A 20,627-nucleotide genomic window follows, 5' to 3' on the forward strand; every position below is an offset into this window, starting at 1 on the left:
GTAAAAATTAATCTTAAAAATACCTTACAGTTTTAATATGTTCAATATGGCCATTCATCAAATTCAATACGGCCATTTCTTTTTCCCAGAGCACTGGTGCACTGTGCATTGAGCAGAGCCAAGCTGGCTTCTTTTAGAGGCTGTGTGATACCATGATACCCAACAGAAAGGACTAATGTTGCTCTTGGGAAGTAAGAAAAATATCCCATGAGAGCCAGAGGATTCATGGAGACAGTAAACATGGCTCTCCCTCTCCACTCTGGCCATGTGTTCCTGGGAAACACAAGAGGATGCATTCATCTGTATCACGTAAGTGGTGGTGTCTCTGTGCCATCTCTCTCCACAGGTCCACAGTCCACACTGGGATGAATTAAATGTGTGCCTGGTAGGAAATCACATCCCAGAGCTAATAAAGGTAGCGGAAGCATGGATTTGTTCATTGGAAGGGAAATCAGGAAGGGCCTCACAGGAGACAGTGCTCAGTCAGTGGGGCTTTGAGAATAAGTAAAACACAGGGTGTCTAGAGAACACAGAGACAGAACAAGTGCTAAGCATGATGATAAGATACATGGCTTCTTCAGGCAACAAGCTGACTTCACAACTTTGTTTCTTCAGATAATAGCGTGACTTTTCCAGCCAACAAGCTGCTGATTCATGCATCAAGCTGCTACTCATAGGTGACGTGGCTGAGAGGAAGAAGGGGGCTCAGATTCAGCACCCAGGAAGCTGGCTTTGACTTTTGGATTGGAAAACAGGAAACAGACAGGCTGCGTGTCTGTGCTCTAGACAGATCACCCAGAGGAAGCAGTGACCATGGGCAGAGAGAGGAGCCCAGCACCTTCAACAGATGCTACTAATATGATTTGAAAGAGTGGAGATGATGATCTTATTTTCTGGGGGTTATTCTGTAAAACAGAGAATACAGGGTGACTGGAGGAGGTGGTGAAGTAGAGATGACAGGGAACTTTCAGCTCAGGTGTCTGTGGTCCCTTGGAAGCCCATGACCAAATTTCAGAGTCAAAGCAAAGTGAGGGAGATGAATCTCAAGTGAGTGCATGATGGGTGACAAACAGTGCAGTTATCAGAGGCCACGTGTCCAGCATCTCATACTCAGTAGAACTCAGTGTTGCTGTTGTCCCCCGCCCCCCCCCCCCGGCATGGGCATGAGTGACATTGCCAGTAGGGGTCGTGGTTAGAGGAAGTAAGTCTACAAGAAAATCAGAGGAGCCCAAGAATGATGGAGCAAAGCCAGGAAGATGAAGGGAAAGCAAGCATTAAAAACAGAAGAAGAAACAAGAAAGAAGAGGATCTCAGGAGCTGAAAGAAGGGAGAATTTCAAAGATGAGCCAGAGTTGTTATAAGTTAGACAGAGGGAAAGGTATTTGCTGGCTTCAGTGGCCACCCATGACCTTGGAAGCAGTCATGAGGAAGTGTTGGGAAGGAAATGGTACTGGGGGCTAGGTTGGGAAGGAGATCAGCAAGCAAACCCAAGCTACTTCTCTGGGGTGTCAGATTGTGAAGGGGCAAATGCGGATAGTTGCTTGATGAACAAGCACAGCTTAGTTGTCTCACCTTTGAGAAAATCAAGTGGAGATGCATGGAACAGAATCTGCCTCTGCCATTTCAGTTAGTTGCTATTTGATACTTGATATTGGAGGCCCACAGTATGCTAAGGGAAGCTTTCATTTCATGTTCTAATCCCTTTGCCTTTTATTTTTCCATTTTCACATACTATTTCCATATAGTCACTCTCATATGAGAAAGCTGGAAATTGGAAATTTCCTGGGGTATTCAGGGTCTGAGCTTAGCTGAGGTCATCTCATGATCAATCACTTTTTGACATGTATTCCCTAGTTCTAGCTCTGCTTTCTTTCAAGACACAAAATTGGGGATTGGTCCCCACAGACACTTTAAACTCTCAATATCACCTTACCCATGGGTAGTAACATTCTGATTCCAATGTATTTTTAAAGTCATTGGCTCATCTCATTCTTTCAATAACCCTAAGAGCACAGAAAGCAGATAAGCTTATCACCATGTTACAGATGACAAAATAAAGGACACAAAGAAAAGTCTGGAAGCTCTCCAGTTTGTACAAGGCCATGTTCCTTCCTGTCCCTCAGCTCTTCCAATGAAATTATCAGTGGCTGTGACAGCTTGATTCTTGCTTTGGAGTGGATACCCTATTGTGGCATCTAAATATATTGCAACCACAGATCAAACAGAGAAAGACAAGTTGGCATGGTAGCACACCTGAAATCTTACTGCCCTAAGAGGTTGAGACAGGAGGATCACAAGTTCATCCCAGCCTGGGATCAAAATTAAAGAAGGCTGGGGGTGTCACTCAGTGTGAAGGACCTGGGTTCAATCCTCAATACTGGACAGATGCAGCTGACAGTACCCGTGTCTGTACCACTAAATTAGGCTGAACAGCGCTGTAGCATTAGATGCAGCATAGATTTTTCCAACTGCTTCTGTAAATTATGTACTTATTAAATCACTTGGGGAGGGTTCTTGGAAAGAAGGAAGGAAGACAGGTATATAGATAGATTCATACATACACATATACATACATACTTGGGTCTTCCTCTAAGCCAATTAAACTAACTCTCAAAGACTGGATGCTGAACACTGTTATTTATAAAAGTTTCCAGGTGATTTTATTATGCATCAAGATTGAGAAACAATGAGCACAGCAAATTAACGTGTCATGGAAACCAAATTAAACAGGAGGTCCTTTCTCTTGGATGACACTCTGTCCCACCTCAGTATTAAGGACCCAACACTGAGTTTGCCCTCAAAGTTGCTAATCTAGCAGCACTTCTAATTCACTCTCCCTTCAGTACATGTTCTCAACCTGACTGACTCTTGCTACTATACACAAGCAGGATTTGAGATGCCTTTGTCTCCTTCAGACAGTTATTCCAGCTTCCTCATCGCTCTCCTCTTATCTACTCTGGAACCCACAGGTGAGTCTTTGCAAGGCCACCAGAGCTGGGACAGGTGATCAGGTCTCTGTACATCAGTTGGCGGCATCACAGGATAATGGAAAGTGCATGCAGGAACAAGGCGGGCATGCAGAAGGTGCAGATTAGAGCATCAGGTTGGTAGGGGTGAATGGGCTAGCGATTACTGATCAGTGAACCTGGATGACACAGAGATAAGATTTTACACTAAACCTGAAGTTTATCTTCATGCTGTGGACATGCAGTTCAACTCTGACAGTTTAGCAATAAATTAATTAGTTCCTCATTTTACAAAGGTGATTCTTGCAAGCTGTCTGGAAGAAATGCAAAGGGACACAAAGGCTCATGCTACTGCCCCAGCACCCAGGTTCTTGTTACCGTCCCAATAGCAACCATGTCCAGTCCTGCCTCACTTGACTTTTGATGGTGGGACAGATAGGACTGCTTAAGAGTTTCATGTTTCTGCATGAATGAGGAATGAGTTTCATTGTTATCAAGATTGCACATGTCCACTTTGGGGAAGAATAATTATGAAAGTGAATGTTATGGTTGTGAAGTCCTGTGAAGTCACGATGCAAATATTTAAACTATTAGAGGAAGAGGACCGCAGTTTGTCAGCTTCTTAGGACAGATGTGATTCCTCCAGGCTACCTTATCTATGGTGAGGTCATGCATTAAAGGAGCCCTGAAGTGAAGTGTGGTTCTGCTGATCCTGCATCATTCTCTGTCTGATTTCCCATGCTGCAGGCACAACTGGCTCTTCCTTGAACTTTGCATATAAGCTTGTCTCAGGCTGACCCTTCAAACTCATAAAAGGTAAGTATCTCACATCCTCTTGGGAAGGGCTTTCATGGCCAGTCTATAGAAACACAACTCACTGTTGGACTCTAGAATAATTTTTTAAATCACAATCTAAATGTGCTGTATGTTTCCCTCAGTGGAGTACAAGATGCAGAGGTAAAACACCTGTATGCCTTCTTTGTGAACCATGTGCATAGTTACTGGACTTCAAAGATAGTAAGATACTGCTGAAAAATGAAAAAGTATTTTTAAGAACAAAGGCTGAGAATGTAGCTCAATATAAATGCCTGGAGTTCAATATCTAGTATCAAAACAAAACAAAGCAAACAAACAAGCAAACCATAAAAACTGACTAAAGAGAAAGAAACTGGGGAGACTTTTAGGTTTGCTTTCTGTAGTATCACAGGCATAGTTGCTCCATAAAAACACTCACTGGCATAAATTTGCTTTGCTTTGTGAAGACATATTGTGTTGCTGTGGTTAAAAATTAAAATCTTGACAGCTATGACACCATTAGGCTCACACAACACATCCACGGACCACTCTATGGGGAATTTCCAGACATGCGCACTCAGGAGCAGACCACTCTCATGCACTCTTTCTCTTGCAAGGTTTTGGGAGCTTTCTACCAAACGTGAGCACATACTACAGTTATTCTCATGGTACTGAAGTCATAAGCTGCATGTTGAGGTGAGCCCCATAGGACTGCAGCAAAATGCTATTCCAACTCAACTAAGTTCCTATTCCTTTAAATACTATCACTAGCATGGAGATATGTTAGCACAATTTATTTTAGGTATGTTTCTACCACCCTGATGGTTCTAATTCTGGAATTCTAATTCAAGGACTTGGGACATCTGCCCAACAATAATGGTTTTTCCTATTTTTCTACAAGGATGGTGCTTGTGATCTATGATTATCAGGTAGGAGTAGGCCTGACCAGCAGTGGGCATGCTGATTCCTTCTCCAGAACTCAGTCTTATGATGTCTGCCAGATGGGCAGTGGGCAAGAGGGATGAAACTGGAGGTCAGACACCAAAGCAAACCTGCACTGGCCCATACCATGATCCTCAGCAGCTTGTTGATCTGATCATTCAATCCAGTTCATATTGTTATACACAATACTTGGACATGGGTACTTTTTAAGTTTAACTATGTCCCAAATATTACATAGGATATACTTACATTAAAATAATATTCATTATTGATATGAAATCCAAATTTACCCAGGCAGATTTATTCACTAAATCTGGCAACTCCATTCCTAGGGGGAAGTCCCAATAATGACTTCTCTTACCCAAGGAATTTTAGATTGTTTCACATTTTTATATTACTATTGTCTACAAATACTTAGACATACTTCTTTTTAATCAAGCAACATTCTTCTATTTTTTTGCCTTTATAATAATTGCTTATAATTTTGCTTATTAATAACATGAGACTTCCTTTAATAACTTAAGTCTTCTTTCCAGGATACATCATCAATACTACCTTGTTGTCTTTTGTATATCCAATTCACAACAATCTCCATGAAACAGAAATTTTTTTACAGTTCAGATTTGACATTGGGCTTCTTTAGTCGAACCACCAACGTTTCTTAATACTCAGTTTCAAATGCAAGCTGTTTTGAAAATAAATTAATGACGTAAATCGCTACTCATATAAAAGTGGTCCCTTGTAGTCATTCCCCTAAGCCAGCTAGGATTCTGACAATTTCAAATGTTGCTTAAAAAGTCTGTTCTCTGTCATCAAAAATGATCTAAAAATAGTTGCAATAACAAGGACAAAGCCATCTGTCTGATCTCTCCAAAGAGCTCATGTTTCTATAGATTTTATCATTTTGCAACTGTTCGTACAAGCTCTGAAATTTAGGAGAGCCACGTCAACTTGGCAGACAACACTCACAGAAATAATTAGATTTCATCAGTAATATTTCAATTACTTTATTCTTTCACATCACAAAAGATGCAATTCAAACACGTCAAAGCAAATAAAGTTTAGATGGCACTAAAACTATGAATTTTTCATGATTATGAAATTTTTTGATGATTATTGGATGAAAACTTTTTACTAACAATCAGTTGAAAAGATGCAATACTGATTAAATAGACATGCATATAAAAATGCCTGTCATTCAAGTACACTGACATGGAAATTGTTTACTTGATAATGTCATCTTTTGTTTGAAAAATAACTTTCAACAGATGCAAATAATCCTGAGTCACTTATTAGAGCCATCACATCAAAACTGGGTACATTTTTTCTGAAGAATAAAGCTTTCTGGGGCTGGGGATTTAGCTCAGCAGCAGAAGCACCTATGTGGCAAAAATGAGGTCATGAGTTTGATTCCTGGTACCGAAAAAAAAAAAAAGAATAAACTTCCATTATATTAGAATAAAGTTAGCACTAAAATGGGTAAAGGCAAAACTCAAATAAAATATGCATTTAGGAGTGTCAAAGTGGAAGAAAAAAAGACTGACCTTTGAGTCGCCATTCCCTGGGATCCCAAGGTCTCCATTCAGGAGAGCAACACTGGCAACTTCATAAGCTCCCACATAGTCCCGTAAGCTCATTCCTGAATTGAAAGAAAAGAAGCCACATGTTTCATTCCAGTTGGGAAGAGTTTGACATCATGAGCTTATACATAAATGACACAGTGAAAATATTTGGAAGTTAAGTAAGTACAAGGAAACACCATAATCCATTAAATCATGTTAAGTGTGGAAACCAATGAATTCTCTGTCAATTTAACAATTAAAATACTGTACTTTAAAGAAAACAGATTAAAACTTTTTATCCTAAGCTTGTCACGCAGGCTGGGTTATTAGCATAGTCAGAGTATACAATTCAGCCCTTCAATAAGCAACAAAAAAAGGACAAGAAGTGATTTTTAAAGTGACGAATTAATGCCGTACCTAAGATTAGCTCTCTATTAAAAGTCTCCAGGCTTTAACCGTATTAAGACTAAATCCATTTACTTAAGTCCCAGTGAATCTGTTAAACACAATGCCAAATCTCCGCTCTGTACTTACAAAGTCTAATTTTATACACTTCAATAAGTGATTCTATAGACAAAATGAATTTGCCAGTTCACACTGACTAGACTGATTTATGTAAAAAAGAAAGCTCAAGTCATTTAATAAACTGTTATATGCTTTTGTTTCTTGGAGTCCTGTCTGTCAAACCAGTTACTGTACTGACAAAGTTCAACTCAGCTCCATTTCCACAAACAAGCCTAATGGAAAGGATAACATTTTTCTCTTTGGAGAGTATATCACTTTCTTTAACAAATACAGTAATTTCTCTGGGCTTGTTCTCCTATGAGGTCACACGCTTGCTATTCACTGCAACCACAGAGTAGTCCTCAAGGTAAAGGATGGACCAGATTCTCTCATATGTTATTCCCATTTCTCCAACCAGGGCTCATAATTTTCAGACCTGAGTCATAATGGCACAGTTTTAAGTTACTAAAGAGTTCACATTTATTAGGCACAAATGGTATTGAAATTTTAATCCTAGACATTTTATAATTCCCCAAATACTTTTAAATCCACACCATTTTATCATTCTCAATGTGGAAGTCTGCAGTTATAGTCGGGTTACAAAAGGATTACTACTGGAGCATTAACTGTCTGACCCAGCCTCTCCAGAAAATATTCGAGCTGGTCACAAGGTATTTTAGGCTGCTAGAATACCTTGAGGGCAGAGGCAACAGGAATGGGATGAACTGAAAGTTGGAGACATAGCCGGGATGGGGGTGAGCCGGGTTTCTAGGCCACAAAGGGAGAGGGAGAGAGAGGAACATGGTCACAGGCTGAGTGAGGAGGGTGGGAAGAGCAGTGCTCTGGACTGGGATGATTCATGGATTCATGAACCTGTAAGTGGGATATGGGTATCCCATTTGAGCCAGCCAAGGGGACACCAGTGAAGACATCATCAGACACTGTAGACATCAGTGAAGTACTGTCTGGACAGAATGGAATGGCCACCTGAAAGTCATTAGAAGTGCCCTGGCTGCAGAGGGATAGCCACAGGCAACCTTGGGGACCTGTAGTCAATGAGGCTCCTCCTATGTCTTGAGTTTGTGCCTGTCAGAGTGCTTACAGGAGGCTCATCAGGGGCTTTATTAGGGGCACCTGCCTCCTTCTTAGTCAGTGTGTTTGCTTACTCACTCACCAAGTCTTTATGAACTGCCTGCCTTGTGAAGAACATTACTGTAGGTGCTTTAGACCAGAGGACTTTCGTTCAAAAGGATCATTCTATTTGCTTCAAACCAGCACCACCTAATGTCACCTGGGGACAGTGACATTTTGTACATACCATAGGTAGTCTCATCTCTGAAATAGCTTCACCCCAGAAAAGTCAACTTTTTCAATCCTGTATATCTAAGCGAGGTTATGCAGATAAAGCTGTACTTCCCTATGACTAACATTTTTGTATTTAGGAAAGAGACAACTAAACAACTAAACAAGCTCAGGTCGGGCATCCCACATCTGAAAATTCAGAATCTGACCTGTTCCTAAATATGAAGCTTTTTGAGCCTAATATGATACACTAAGTGGAAAATTTTGTACCTGACTTCTTGTGATAGATTGTATTTGAAGTGAAATGTCAGCGATAAGAGCATATGTATGATGTTTGTATGAAATAGAAATGAATTTTGAATTTAGACTTGAGTACTATTCCCAACATATTTTATTAGGTATATGTAAACATATATAATCCAAAAGTTTCTGTAAAAACTCAAAAGTCTGAAACACTTCTGGTCCCAGGGGATCAGTTAAGGGACACTCAACATGTATGACATTTCAGGGAGCAGTGAATGCTACAAAAGATGACTACAGAGGACTCTGTGCTATACTTGCAACTCTCTTGCAAATCCAACATTATTTCAAGATAAACATTAATAAGAAAAATAGTGTAAAACAAGAGGGACCAGGAATGGCATTGTTGATGGATAAGTTAAGGAAGTCGGTCATTCGGTCTGTCTTTCTTTCTTTCTTTTCTTTCTTTGTGGGGGGGACATTAGGGATTGGATGCAAATGAGCTGAGACCTGAAGATGAGAACAATTCAACCCCATGGTACCCTGAGAAGAGCATGGCAGCAGAGATAGGAGGATGTTGTCTTTTATCGCAACTAGGCAGAGTGTCAGGTCCGGGGATATCATTCAAGAAAAGTGTAAGTCATTCTCAACTGGTGTTAATGGCATCATTCTTGAGGAGTTGCCAAGAGTTGTTCTCTTGCTAGAACCTCTGGGATTCACAAGTTAAAATGGGTTCTGATCCAATTATACAATTCCTGCAGAGCAAGAGTGCAAAGTGAAATAAACTGCACTTAAAAGAAAGTTGGCGTGGCATTTGAGTTGGGTAATTGACACTGTGAATTACCACCAATTATGGAATACAAAGTGGAAATCCATTTAGACATCCCCTAGACCATAGAACACTATGCGTGTGTCACGAGTTATCACAGCCATGATGGTACTCTTTGAAAAATCAGGTAAAACTGTTAATGTCACAAACATCTTAATACTCCTTCATATAAACAAAACAGTTGAGTTATAAGCCATTGCTGGTAGATCCAAGATAAGATTGCAGCACAAGTAAATTGTTAATTAATCCCAAACTCAGTCATCCGCAGGCCTGTTAAATTAGGCAGAGGATGATATCTAACATGGACATCATGTGTCCCCCACCATCTATACACAGCAATGGGGGACAGGAAGTCACATTAGCATTCCAGTCACCAAAAGGGAAGATTTTCACTCATGCCTCAGATATTGGAGGAAAGCTCTCTATTTTCCACACCTTACTTGAGAAGCTAAGGGAGGAGGCGGCTGTGCATGAAACCTAGAGCCTGTGAAGGAACTAAAAGAAGTAGCAACATCTCTCCTTGACCTTGAACATGTTAGGCAGCCCTCAGAAGGGCATCTGATTTGATGAGGCTGCTATGCAAATCAAATGTGAAGATCATTCTGAATCCGGGACCAGTTCTTCCAAGGTTCTGATAGTAAAGAAAAACATAGTGCCCTGTGAAGGCAAAATATTCTAACCACTGCATATTTTCCTTTTCACCTACATATTTCAGCCTCCTAATCTGAAAGAAGGTTTTTTTGGTTCAAATGGTTTCCTCGAAGAGGCTTTATTTCTAAATATTCCCAGGAGAATTTGAAGGCAGACAGTGCCAGCATTCGTGGGATGTTGTGCAACCCTTTTAAGAAATTGAGTAACGGCACCATTTGCTGAGTGCGGTATTTATTATCTATGTACATGGATAATGAAGCCATCTCTCAGCTTTTTAATTGGTTGCACTATGTTCCCTCAGCAGTATCTGTAGTCAGAAGACTGTTTCTTATGAGTTCTGCTTATGTATTTATACACTGGTATTTCTTTTAGATGATGCAAATAAAAATTTTATTTGTGCTGCATGGATAGACAGAATAAATTGTATGCAGCTGTGAGATATCAGAATGTATTTTACAGAGCGATCTTGTTGACAGACCATAAAAGCAGGTCTTGAGTGATGCACACATTCAGAAAATATGACCTTATAAAATACACAGTTTGCATACATTTTGTTTTTTCATAATATATATCTGGGCATGTACACATTCACTATTATCTAAAGAAGGAATATAGACAACTTATATTCGGAAGGAACTTGCAGTCTTTCTTGCTATTGTGCAAGCTGACACACAATGCTTGTTGCGCTGATAAAATGGCCAATGTACACCAGCCCCAGAGCAGAAAAATGCATGGTATATATTTGGATCTTGAACATAATTTAAGACCAACAGATTTATTTTCTCATCAGTTTTTTTGGCTCCTCCTCTGAGTCTGTCATTTTCAGACATGATTAAGGCTGGTCAAGAGGGATGTCTCAGTCCAGTTCTTTGGTCAAGGATCTTTATAGTGATGGCTTTGAAGGCTATGGAACACTTGGCAGACATCCCCAAAAGTGACTCAGATTCCTGAATATGAGATACCCAAAACCTGTGTCTGCACAAGCCCTACCCCATCCCAGGTCTATCAATTCCCTTTTGACCAGTTTATAAAGGTAAACATGGCAAGAAGTGGAGATCAAGTCTGTAGCACCCTGACCCCCACCTAAAGGCTACAGTTCTTCACTGATGGAGACAGATATATTAGAAGTGATGTTCCTGCAAAGAAAAAAAAAAATGTCTTTGGTCCAGATTCACATCTTCAACCTCAAACAAATAGTATTGCTATTGTTTGGTCATTTTTCACCTCATTTGCATAACCATAGTGGAAACTAGTGATACAATTTTAAAATAACACAGCTTAAGGATTTTCAAAAGAACTATGACAAACATTAATCTAAAAAGAGTAATTATAAGGGCAGATGATCAAGGCTGACATCAACAGTGGTAAGTCATGTGGGTTTTATATAACAATGACATATGATGAGAATGACATTTTACATCTGTGATTTTCCTCCTCAAAATCCATAAACCAGTTCTAATCAGGAGATAAGTTCTAAAGAAGTGAATCCTAAAACACATCTGATAATGTTCTTCAAAACTGATGTCATCAAAAAAACGAAGACAGTCTAAGATACTGATAAGAGAAGCCCAAGCAGATACAACATTCCATAGGCAATGTGGTATCCTGCATGGGAATGAGGAACATAAAACACACATTATGTAAAAACCAAGGAAACACAAACAGTGTGAACAAAATATTATGCCATTCATTGTTGTAACAAATGTATAATACTAATGCAAGAAGTTAAAAACAGGGTAAATGCCATGTGAGGTATCTGGGAACCATCTGTACTAGTTTCTTAATGTGTCTATAAATCTAAACCTGCTCTTAAAACAGACGGTAATAGTACTTTTTAAATTTTTATCTGAACCTTGCAAAAATAATCACGTCATTCTGGAACAGTTTCCCATAAAAAAGCTGAGAGATGGATGCATATAGGTGTCTAGATATGAGGAAATTGGGGATCATTTTACATTCATCTCTCTTTCAACGTTGCTATTTCTTCAGATGGAAGATACAGTGATGTAACCAAGCGCAGAGTAGCTCTGGAGTTTAGAAAGGTGGAGGTACATGAGCATAGCTGATCCTTAAACAATTGGAAGATTCTTCCAGTACTCAAGGGAACTCTACAGAACTTAGAAGCAGCAAGCTGAGATGAAAATTAAAAGTTTTAATTGGCCGTGGCCATCAATCTCTGAGGTAGTCAAGAAGTCCAAGAGAAATCCTTCCCTTGTGCTAGGGAAGTGACACTAAGTAACTGTCACATCAATATGCTGATAAAACAGAACCTAGCTTCTCTCAGATCCTAAGGCTGGGGTTACTCACACAGGCAGCCTACACTTGATAGGCACTAGGCTATCAAGATACAGTGGAAGAGAAGCAGCCATAAAATTTTAATAAGAAGACATTTCCTGTGTCCAACACACTATACTCCATACAAAACCTCAGGCAAATTACATGCATTCCTTGGTACTCAGATCAAGTTAAGCAAGTCAATGGACTACCATCCATCACAGAAGGATGGCAAGAGGAACAAATGATATCACGGATGCACAGTTGCACCTGCATATTGTTTGGTTTTAGCATTTTGTTTTTGTGTGTTTTTAGATCAGTGTTTGGAAAGCAACAAACAAATGTTCTTGCTAGTCTTCTTTGAGTTTTGGGGTTACAAATTCACTACATTTTTCTTCTTCATGTTTGCATCTTAGTTACTTTTCTCATTGATGAGACAAAATATTCACACCCACAAGTTAAGGGAAAAAGGTATATTTAGCTCACAGTTTATAGAGGTTTCATTCCATAATTGGTTGGCTCCAGGAGGGCATGGCAGATAAGTAACAACATTCATGGTGGACAGAAGGTAGCAAAACAGAAAGGGATCTTAACAGCTTCTTTCTTCCTCTTTTAACTTATCCAGATTATTTAGGGTAGGTAGCACTAATAGCCTTAATCCTAGTGTTCTAGATCTTAGCATTGGATCATGAATCAATCCCAGAGCCACATGCTTTATATTCAGCCACCTCTGGAAAATCCCCCCTATGACTGCATGAGGCCTTGGGGGACCTCTAGACACAAACCATAACAGTTTGTAGTTGCTTTTTATGTAATCAGCACATATTACTTTTCTTATGAAAAAATAAACTTTGAAAAAACAATCATTTTGACTCATGAGGGCAAGCAACAGTTTCCCTGGCATGAAAGCCAATAGCCTTGGGCATGCAAGGGAACAGAGCCCATTTGGAAATAAAACCAATCAAGTACTATGGAACAATTAGAATTTTGAAAAGATGTTTTATATGTCATTTTGAAATTCAAAGAAAGCTAGTTATAGCTTACCATAAATGTTTCAAATGGACTCATACCCCAAGCACAAGTTGTCTCTACTCTGTATAAACATAATTTTCATGCCTATAGTGCCACCCACGTGTGCAAAGCAAGATCATTTACAACATTAACTTATTTTTATATTCCTTTACTTGTCAGTGAAAGCCAGTAGAAATCCTATTTTACAAACTACAGAGTTGTAAAAATTTTTCTCAAGGTTGCCTGATAATAAATATCAGAATTTATCGCAAAACCCAAACCCTTTGCATTTCTAAATGCATTAATCAGTTCATTCCTCAGAGGAACAAAAATAGGCTATTCATCTGTAATGCTTCTGGGGAGGAAAGTGAGGGGTCAGAATTCTTCAAAGTTTGGTTTGTAAGAAATGAAGGGGAAAATACATTAACATTTATACCCCCAAAACAACTTTTGGACATTAACAGCAAAGAAACAAGAATGGAGCTAGTTTATTCCACTTAGTCTTGTAATGAACTCAGTGGAATTTAAACAGTGAGGAAGAAGCCACAGTACATTCTGGCTTTAAGAATACTAAGTGCACTTTGTCACTCTCTAGTACCCTTTTTGTACTGCTTGGAATCTAGACCATCTTTGCTGAGCACACACCTCCTTCATTTGCAGGACTCAGTGAGTCTGAGTTTCTTCTACCTCTCTGGCCAGATTTTGTCTTCTTAATGTGAATATCCACCCGAGCCTCAAGTCTTGGCCCTGTTTCCTCTCTATGCTGACTATTCTCTGGAGAACTAATTAATTTTTAAGCTGATGCATCCCAAATCAGTATTTTCCCATCTGGCAATGTCGCCCAAGCATAGTCTGCACTATGTATCTACTGGCCATATTAATTTCAGTGTGTTCTCAACCATCATCACTGCAAATTCAACATGTTTCAAAATTAAAGGTTTTTCACTTCCATCCTTCAGCCAAAACACAGGGTAATTTCTATCATGTGTGTCTTGTCAATGCCATCACAATTCATGACTTCCTCTGAGGCAGATGACCTTCCTGGCTCACAGTACACTGACCTCTGACACAGTCTTCATTTACTGCCTGGAGTTGATAACTTTAAGTGGTTTGTGCTAGTTTTTTTTCTGCTATCTTTTGTTTTCTAAAATATTAATTTCTGAATTGAACATTTATAGATAGTCTCAGCACCTACAGGTCTATTTCAAAGGAGGGAACTTTTGATAAAAGCAAAGTCTATGTAGGTGCCTCCCATCAAGAGAACATGAGTGGGAAAGTCCTGCATTAACAAGGAGCTTCAGGAGTTTCATGAACGGAAAGGTGATTCACACACCTAAAATGAAGTGAGTGACCAAGTATAAACATATGGATGCAAAAGGATAGAAGATAGACAAGACCCAGGCTATCAATGATAGTCTGGATTTTGAGAAGCTGTCAGGGATTTTAAGCAGTGTAAATTTGAGTCATACTGAAAACATTCTCTGCTTGAGAAAGGAATATATGAAGCATGGATAAAGATGCACAAGTATGCATGAGTAAAAATGTAGTGTTGAGAATAGAAGATATACCAAATGCTTACTGATTACAGTGGTGAACACTAACTAACGGTTATGCAGTCAACACAATTCTAATCATTTATGAGCTTAACTGGTTTAAAACTGAAAACACCCCTATGATATGTGTCTCTGTGTAACAGATGACAAAATTATTCACCCAGGATCACACAAATCGTGAAGACAGGAGGCCAATCAATAGAGCTAAGGTCTAGATCTGTGCTCCTAACCATTCTGCTAATTATTCTGGCCAGGAAATGCTCAGAATCAAGTGAAATTTCCTGAGTACTGCAGATTCTGGACACTTAAGAGCACTATCTTGCTTATTCTCCTGTGACCACATGGACCGAAATTCTATCCTATCTCATGTCTTTGGCCTATGCTGTCTGCTCTGCTCCACTCTCAAGCATCACTTGACCCCCAAACTTTATTAGTGAAGATTCAGCTACAATGCTACTCCTCAGAGAAGCTGCCCTACTTCTGTGCTCTTTCTCCTAATTTTCCTTCCAGTCCCCCACTGTATTTTGTCCGTTCCTAGCACTTGCTGCCACCTAGACTTGCTTTAGTTACCCTTTGTTTGTCTTTATCAATCAATCTGTAATCAATAGTGGCAATATCAAAGAGTGAGGTCTTCTCTGTCAAATTCATTGCTGTGTGTCCAGATGCAGACAGGACACACACACAATGTAACACTATCAACAAATTAAGTTTCCATGGCCTAGATATGATCATGATATATGGGGTATGGGGTGGGGGCTCAGGGTTTCTCCCTCATTTTTAAAGTTCTGACAGGTGATTATTAGCACAACTACTATTCTCTAATCTCTTGTGCATTGATGCACAGAACTAAATACACATGAGCCTTATTTATGAACCAGAATTCCAATTTACTTATTTTTAATAAGAACCCCTATGTCAACCAGAGTCGTCATCTAAAACATCTTGCTCATTATCTACCCAGCAGGAAAGCTTCCTTGAGAAGCCTAATTAAGATTCAAACAGGGAAGTTATAGACCATAATAGAAATTGCCATTATGGTGGCCTGATATTTCCTTCTCTACTCAGGAATATACACCAGGCTAGCCAAGAGAGAGCTAGAACATTAAAAGCCAGAGCACAGGCTGACTATTTGAGCTTGAAATGTATTTTCCATAGACTCAGAGAGTTCTTGAAGACTAGTTCTCAAATGTTTATTAACTTGAAATGTAGTTGGCTCTCAAGCCACCACTTAGAACACTTCATTTTCTTTATGAGAAAAAAGCGCTCTGAATTTCAACTCAGTTAATAGTTTTAAACCTGAAACCCTACAAGTTTTTATGGGGGAATATATATATAGAACCCAAAAGGGTAACAATACAGGTATGTTCTCTTCTGCTTCATGACCCAGCTACAAGAAAAATTTTCTTCCTTCCTTTCCTTTGCTGGATAGGCAGGTACAAGAGACTCCAGTGGCTTGGTTAAATAAGGCACGGAACAAACAAAGAGTAAGTCAGAATTGGAAGCACAGTGAGAGTGGGCCTCATGAGTTAGGGAAGACCTACCTAGGTCCTGGTAAACAAGAGTCAAATGCAGCTATCTAAAAGTGAGTGCTGTCTGAGTTTTACAACCTTTAATTATTTTGTCATTGATTTCAACTATTAAATATGGGAAATCCTAATCTGTTACAGCATAGAATTAGAGTTTTGAGTTCAGAGGTTGTAATCCTATTCAATCTGACAAATATGTATCAGGCATACAGACTGATGTATTTTTATTTATTATAAACATTTTAAGTATTGTGAAAGAGGAAGAAGATGTTCCAATGGGAAGGGGAATTAGGAAAGAAAAAGTAAGGAAGGAAAAAAACAAGGAAAGAAGGAAAAAACAAAAAGAAAGCTTTTGCAAATAAGGAGGGGAAGAGAGTTAAAAGGAGGTTAGGGAAAGGGGGAAATAAAAACAAGAATCAAGATATATCACGTACAGGTACAAATACCCTATGATGAATGTGATCATTATGAATATCTAAAATGCACCAATAATTTTTTAAAAATAAAATAAAGTTTTATATCTTCAGTTTTTGAAACTAAACTCTATGGTTAATTCTCTTTAAAATTCTAGTAGTCTCTTACAAAGCCCCCTCCCAAAAAAAAAACAAAACAAGGTATAAAAATTAAACCATTTTAAAAACAATTTCCTCTCAACAATGCCCATGTTTATTCTGATCTGTTCCCACAGACATGGGGACCACCTGAACCCCTTCCCTAACCAGCAGGTGTCTCATCAGAGGAAGAGCATTTGCCCCCTATCATTGCCTTAGTTTAAAATCCACACTAACGATGCATTAAACATCCTAAATGCATTTTCAATTCTCTGTAAAATTACCCCTGATATGTCAGCCAAGTGCCATGCATTGTGAAAAGGCTTCTGGCAATGCTGTGAAGTTGATACTTTTTTCCTCTTGGCTTCTGACCACAAGATATAGCACAGTTGAATCAACAAAAGAAGGTACAATTTTCCCTGCCTGTGCCTCACTAATGAATGCAAGAGGCAGCCTGGAGGGACTGGGGTGGGCAGAGCTCCTTTCTCCTCTTTGCTGAATCTGAAATGTGATTGTTCTTTACTTGGCAATGACCTGTAATGGTAGGTTGATAATTCGATAGCCAATCATGATTAAGAAAGCCCTATAAGTAATATTTGACCACTTATAAAGGGGAAAAAACCCAAGTTCCTTTGTTGTTTTAATGTGCGTTTATTTATCACTGAAGTTGAACTTTTTCACATTTAGCAATTATTTTAATTTCTTAACTTGGGGATTATTCATGTCACATCAACTTTTAAATGGCCTGCTTGTTTTCTAATTTATTTATATGAAACTGTGTTTAGCAAAGGTCCATAGGCTTATTTCCAAAACAAACTGCAGGATCAACCTGAATCCTCATGCAAGAGCAGAGATTGTGAATCATATATCCAGTAATGATTCTCTTCTGCTATTCAGAAGTGAAGTGCAGGTGGTGTAGGCCAACCATGATTCTGTGTGAATCCAGGTTAGGTCTGAGAACCCTCTTTTACCCAAGAGGTGACTTCTATGCTGTAGAGTTTACTCTTGCAGTAGTTGAGAAAGGTAAATGAGGTGATTTAAAGAAGGGTTTAGTCTTAGGGTCTAAGAGGTGCTAGTTCTCAGAAGTCAGCATTTGAGAGAACCAAGGAAAGAAAGAAGCCTTTTATGAGTGTTACTTGTCTGCCAGGGTCAACACAGTGTGATGACCTCTGTATGTGGACTAGATTCTGCACTTAGGGGACATAATATCTAATGATGAAGATTAGGAGGGTGGGTACATTGCAGTTGAGATAGAAGACCTGATTGCAGCTGAGACGGTCCTGGAGGACTTCACAAATAGGGTACCAGTTATACCACGTTCACACAAGTCGGATTCACATGTGTGAGGACTCAGGAGGAAGAGGAAGGCTGGCTGAATGGAAGGTGCCTAAGGACCTTCTGAATTATCCCCTTATGGCCCTTCTTTGCCTGCACAACGTGGAACCAAATGGCTCTCTAGCAGGGGAATGTGAGGACATGGATGAAGACAGGGAGAAAAATAGTTTTGGACTGAGACCAAGCAGCAGTGTTGGGATGTGCTCTAAGTCTGCTTTCATACTTTGTTCCTGTAGAACATTCCTTTTTGTTCTACAAGAAGGACAGACTGAGAATTCCACTATCTCTATGACACACGGACTTCTGAACTCATCAGGTCTCTATAACTAAGGAGTTTTGTAGGAAAAATCACTATTCATAAGAGTGAAACAAATAGTTGTTATCTATGAGTGTATCCATGCTACTGGGACAAGTGTATTGGACACATACTTACACTAAAATCTATATTCCTGGCTTATCTGAAGTTGAGATTGAAGCAGGAGTCCTCTCTCTTATCTAAAAATCCTAGATTGAGGCTTTCTCGAATAATTCACAGGGCCACAAAGCCAAAACATTTCAATAAACTGTTAGGAAAATGTTCTAATTTCAAAATTTAAAGCAAACATGAGAATGACTTAATATTAATTACTCTTGTTCAATAAAATGTGCATGACAATATTTTCTATGACACAGAATTTGAGTAATATACTTGAAGGGGATGGGGAGAATTTTACACTCAATGAAGAACACACCTCTTAGCAATCAGATCCTCTTAATCTCCCAGCTTCTACAACCCAACTGTTGGAAGACAAAGTCTACATACAATAAAGTGTTTCATTCAGGGCTCACATGACTCCATCTGTCACCAAAGCACATGTTTGGCACAGATTGAAAGCCAAAAGCAGTCTAACAAATATTTCAAAACTGAATTTATATCTTTCTAACACATGGTTTATATACAGATGTAATACCTAGAGAGCTTTGCAGTTCTCAAATAATATCCTGGCTAAACTACAAATGATGTCTGTAGCAGACCACAATACCAAAATTATTTGCTTTTAAAATATGTTAAAGAAAGTTAAATTTATGAGAAAACTATTGCCAGAGATGCCTATTTTAGTATGCAATTGTTATAAAATAAAGGACAAGAATCCAAATATATCCACTATAAGCCAAATATTTGCATAATTCCTTACACAAAGAGGAAGCTCTCCTCTAAATCTTCAACTTTAGAATGAAATTATCAAGAGTGGTAACTCACACTGTATTAAACTTTAGAAGTCCTTCATAACCTCCATTTAGGAAGACAATGTGCAATCTCTAACAATGCATACACTATTCTGTTCACCTTTACTACTCAAAAACAGGAATGTTTCACATAATAGATTTCTCTATCTGAAAGTACAATCAGGTACGTTGGATTCTCCTTCAAGTAGTTTTTCCTGTAAGATAAATTTCAGAAAACTGAAAATATTAAAATATAGCTATTTTATCCTTTGTGCCAAGAAGCTACATACTCATAGGCTTTCTGTTTGTTTCTTATTTTTCCTTCAATTATGTGAAAGCATGTAGATACAGACTCAGTCTATCTGAGGATAGGCAATACTTGCCACCATCCTTCAATATTCCCTGTTCCCGAGGAGAAAAAATGAAAAAATTGAAACTAGCAAAAGAAAGGAGAATTCATGCACTGGCATGGAGCATATTTCAACTAACTTTTCCAGTGTGTCCTCAAGATTACTTTTCATGAGACGTGATGGGTGGGGAGCAAAGAAATTGTCACATGGATTTTCTATGGAATATACAATTTATATTTTTCAACTTGATGGTATCAATGTAAATCAAACCACATGATGGGAAAACCCATCTCGAGAACAAAAACCCACCATAGGGCGGGCTAAGCCCAAATGGAAATAAGTTCTCTAGAAGGTTGACTTTGAGGAAGGGAAAGAAAAGAGGGAGAAGAGGTAGTAGTCACCTGGAGGTCATCAACCCAAGGAGGCACTTTGCCCAACATGAGGTTGGAAGTTCCTGCCCTGGTGTCCAATTCCTGGAGGAATTTCTACCGTTATTTGTATGTGATTTTGCTCATGTTGGAGATGGAATCTTGCACTGATGCCTCTCAGGCACTTTACACTTGCACCCAAAATATGTTGTCCCACACAAGTTGGCAAAGATGCCATTTTGCTGTGGGGATATGAGCAGGTGGGGAGCAAGCCTCTCGAGGCCTAGCGCTTACCTCTATGGTAGTGGCTCACATGCAGGGCTTCTGCTTGGTCTGGTTAAATTGCTTGGATCCAAAGTTACTCTGGTCTCAATGTCTGGCTGGTCCTCAAAGCCCCATCCCACTTAACCTTCACTTCCCTGCATCGCACTTTGCTCATGGTGGACTCCCATCTCTCTGGAATATCTCCCACCTCCCTGGTTTGTCCTAACTAGCTGCTGAGGTTAGATGAAGTAGGAGGGAAGGAAATGGCCAGGATTTTAAGGGGAGCTCGATTGTGACAGGGCGCACAGACCAGAAGTCTGATGGCCAGATCTCATTTTCTCAGTCCCAGGTCAGCACTTGGTGACCTGTGTCCCATGACTCTTTGCTCTGCTCTCCAC

At 39.3% G+C, this 20,627-nt stretch overlaps 1 protein-coding gene across 1 annotated transcript in view; it reads right to left on the reverse strand.

The window, feature by feature from the left end:
- The window catches only part of Adam12 (ADAM metallopeptidase domain 12), a 349,026-nt gene that overhangs the window by 289,496 nt on the left and 38,903 nt on the right, over positions 1 to 20,627 (reverse strand). The window contains exon 2 of the mRNA XM_063244913.1: positions 6,248 to 6,342. Coding sequence (XP_063100983.1) covers positions 6,248 to 6,342 — 95 coding nt within the window. The remainder of the gene's footprint in view (positions 1 to 6,247; positions 6,343 to 20,627) is intronic.

Source organism: Cavia porcellus, unplaced genomic scaffold (genome assembly GCF_034190915.1).
Source record: "Cavia porcellus strain 051 isolate PalLab524CR breed Dunkin Hartley unplaced genomic scaffold, mCavPor4.1 scaffold_2, whole genome shotgun sequence".
In the NCBI taxonomy this organism is placed as follows: domain Eukaryota; kingdom Metazoa; phylum Chordata; class Mammalia; order Rodentia; family Caviidae; genus Cavia; species Cavia porcellus.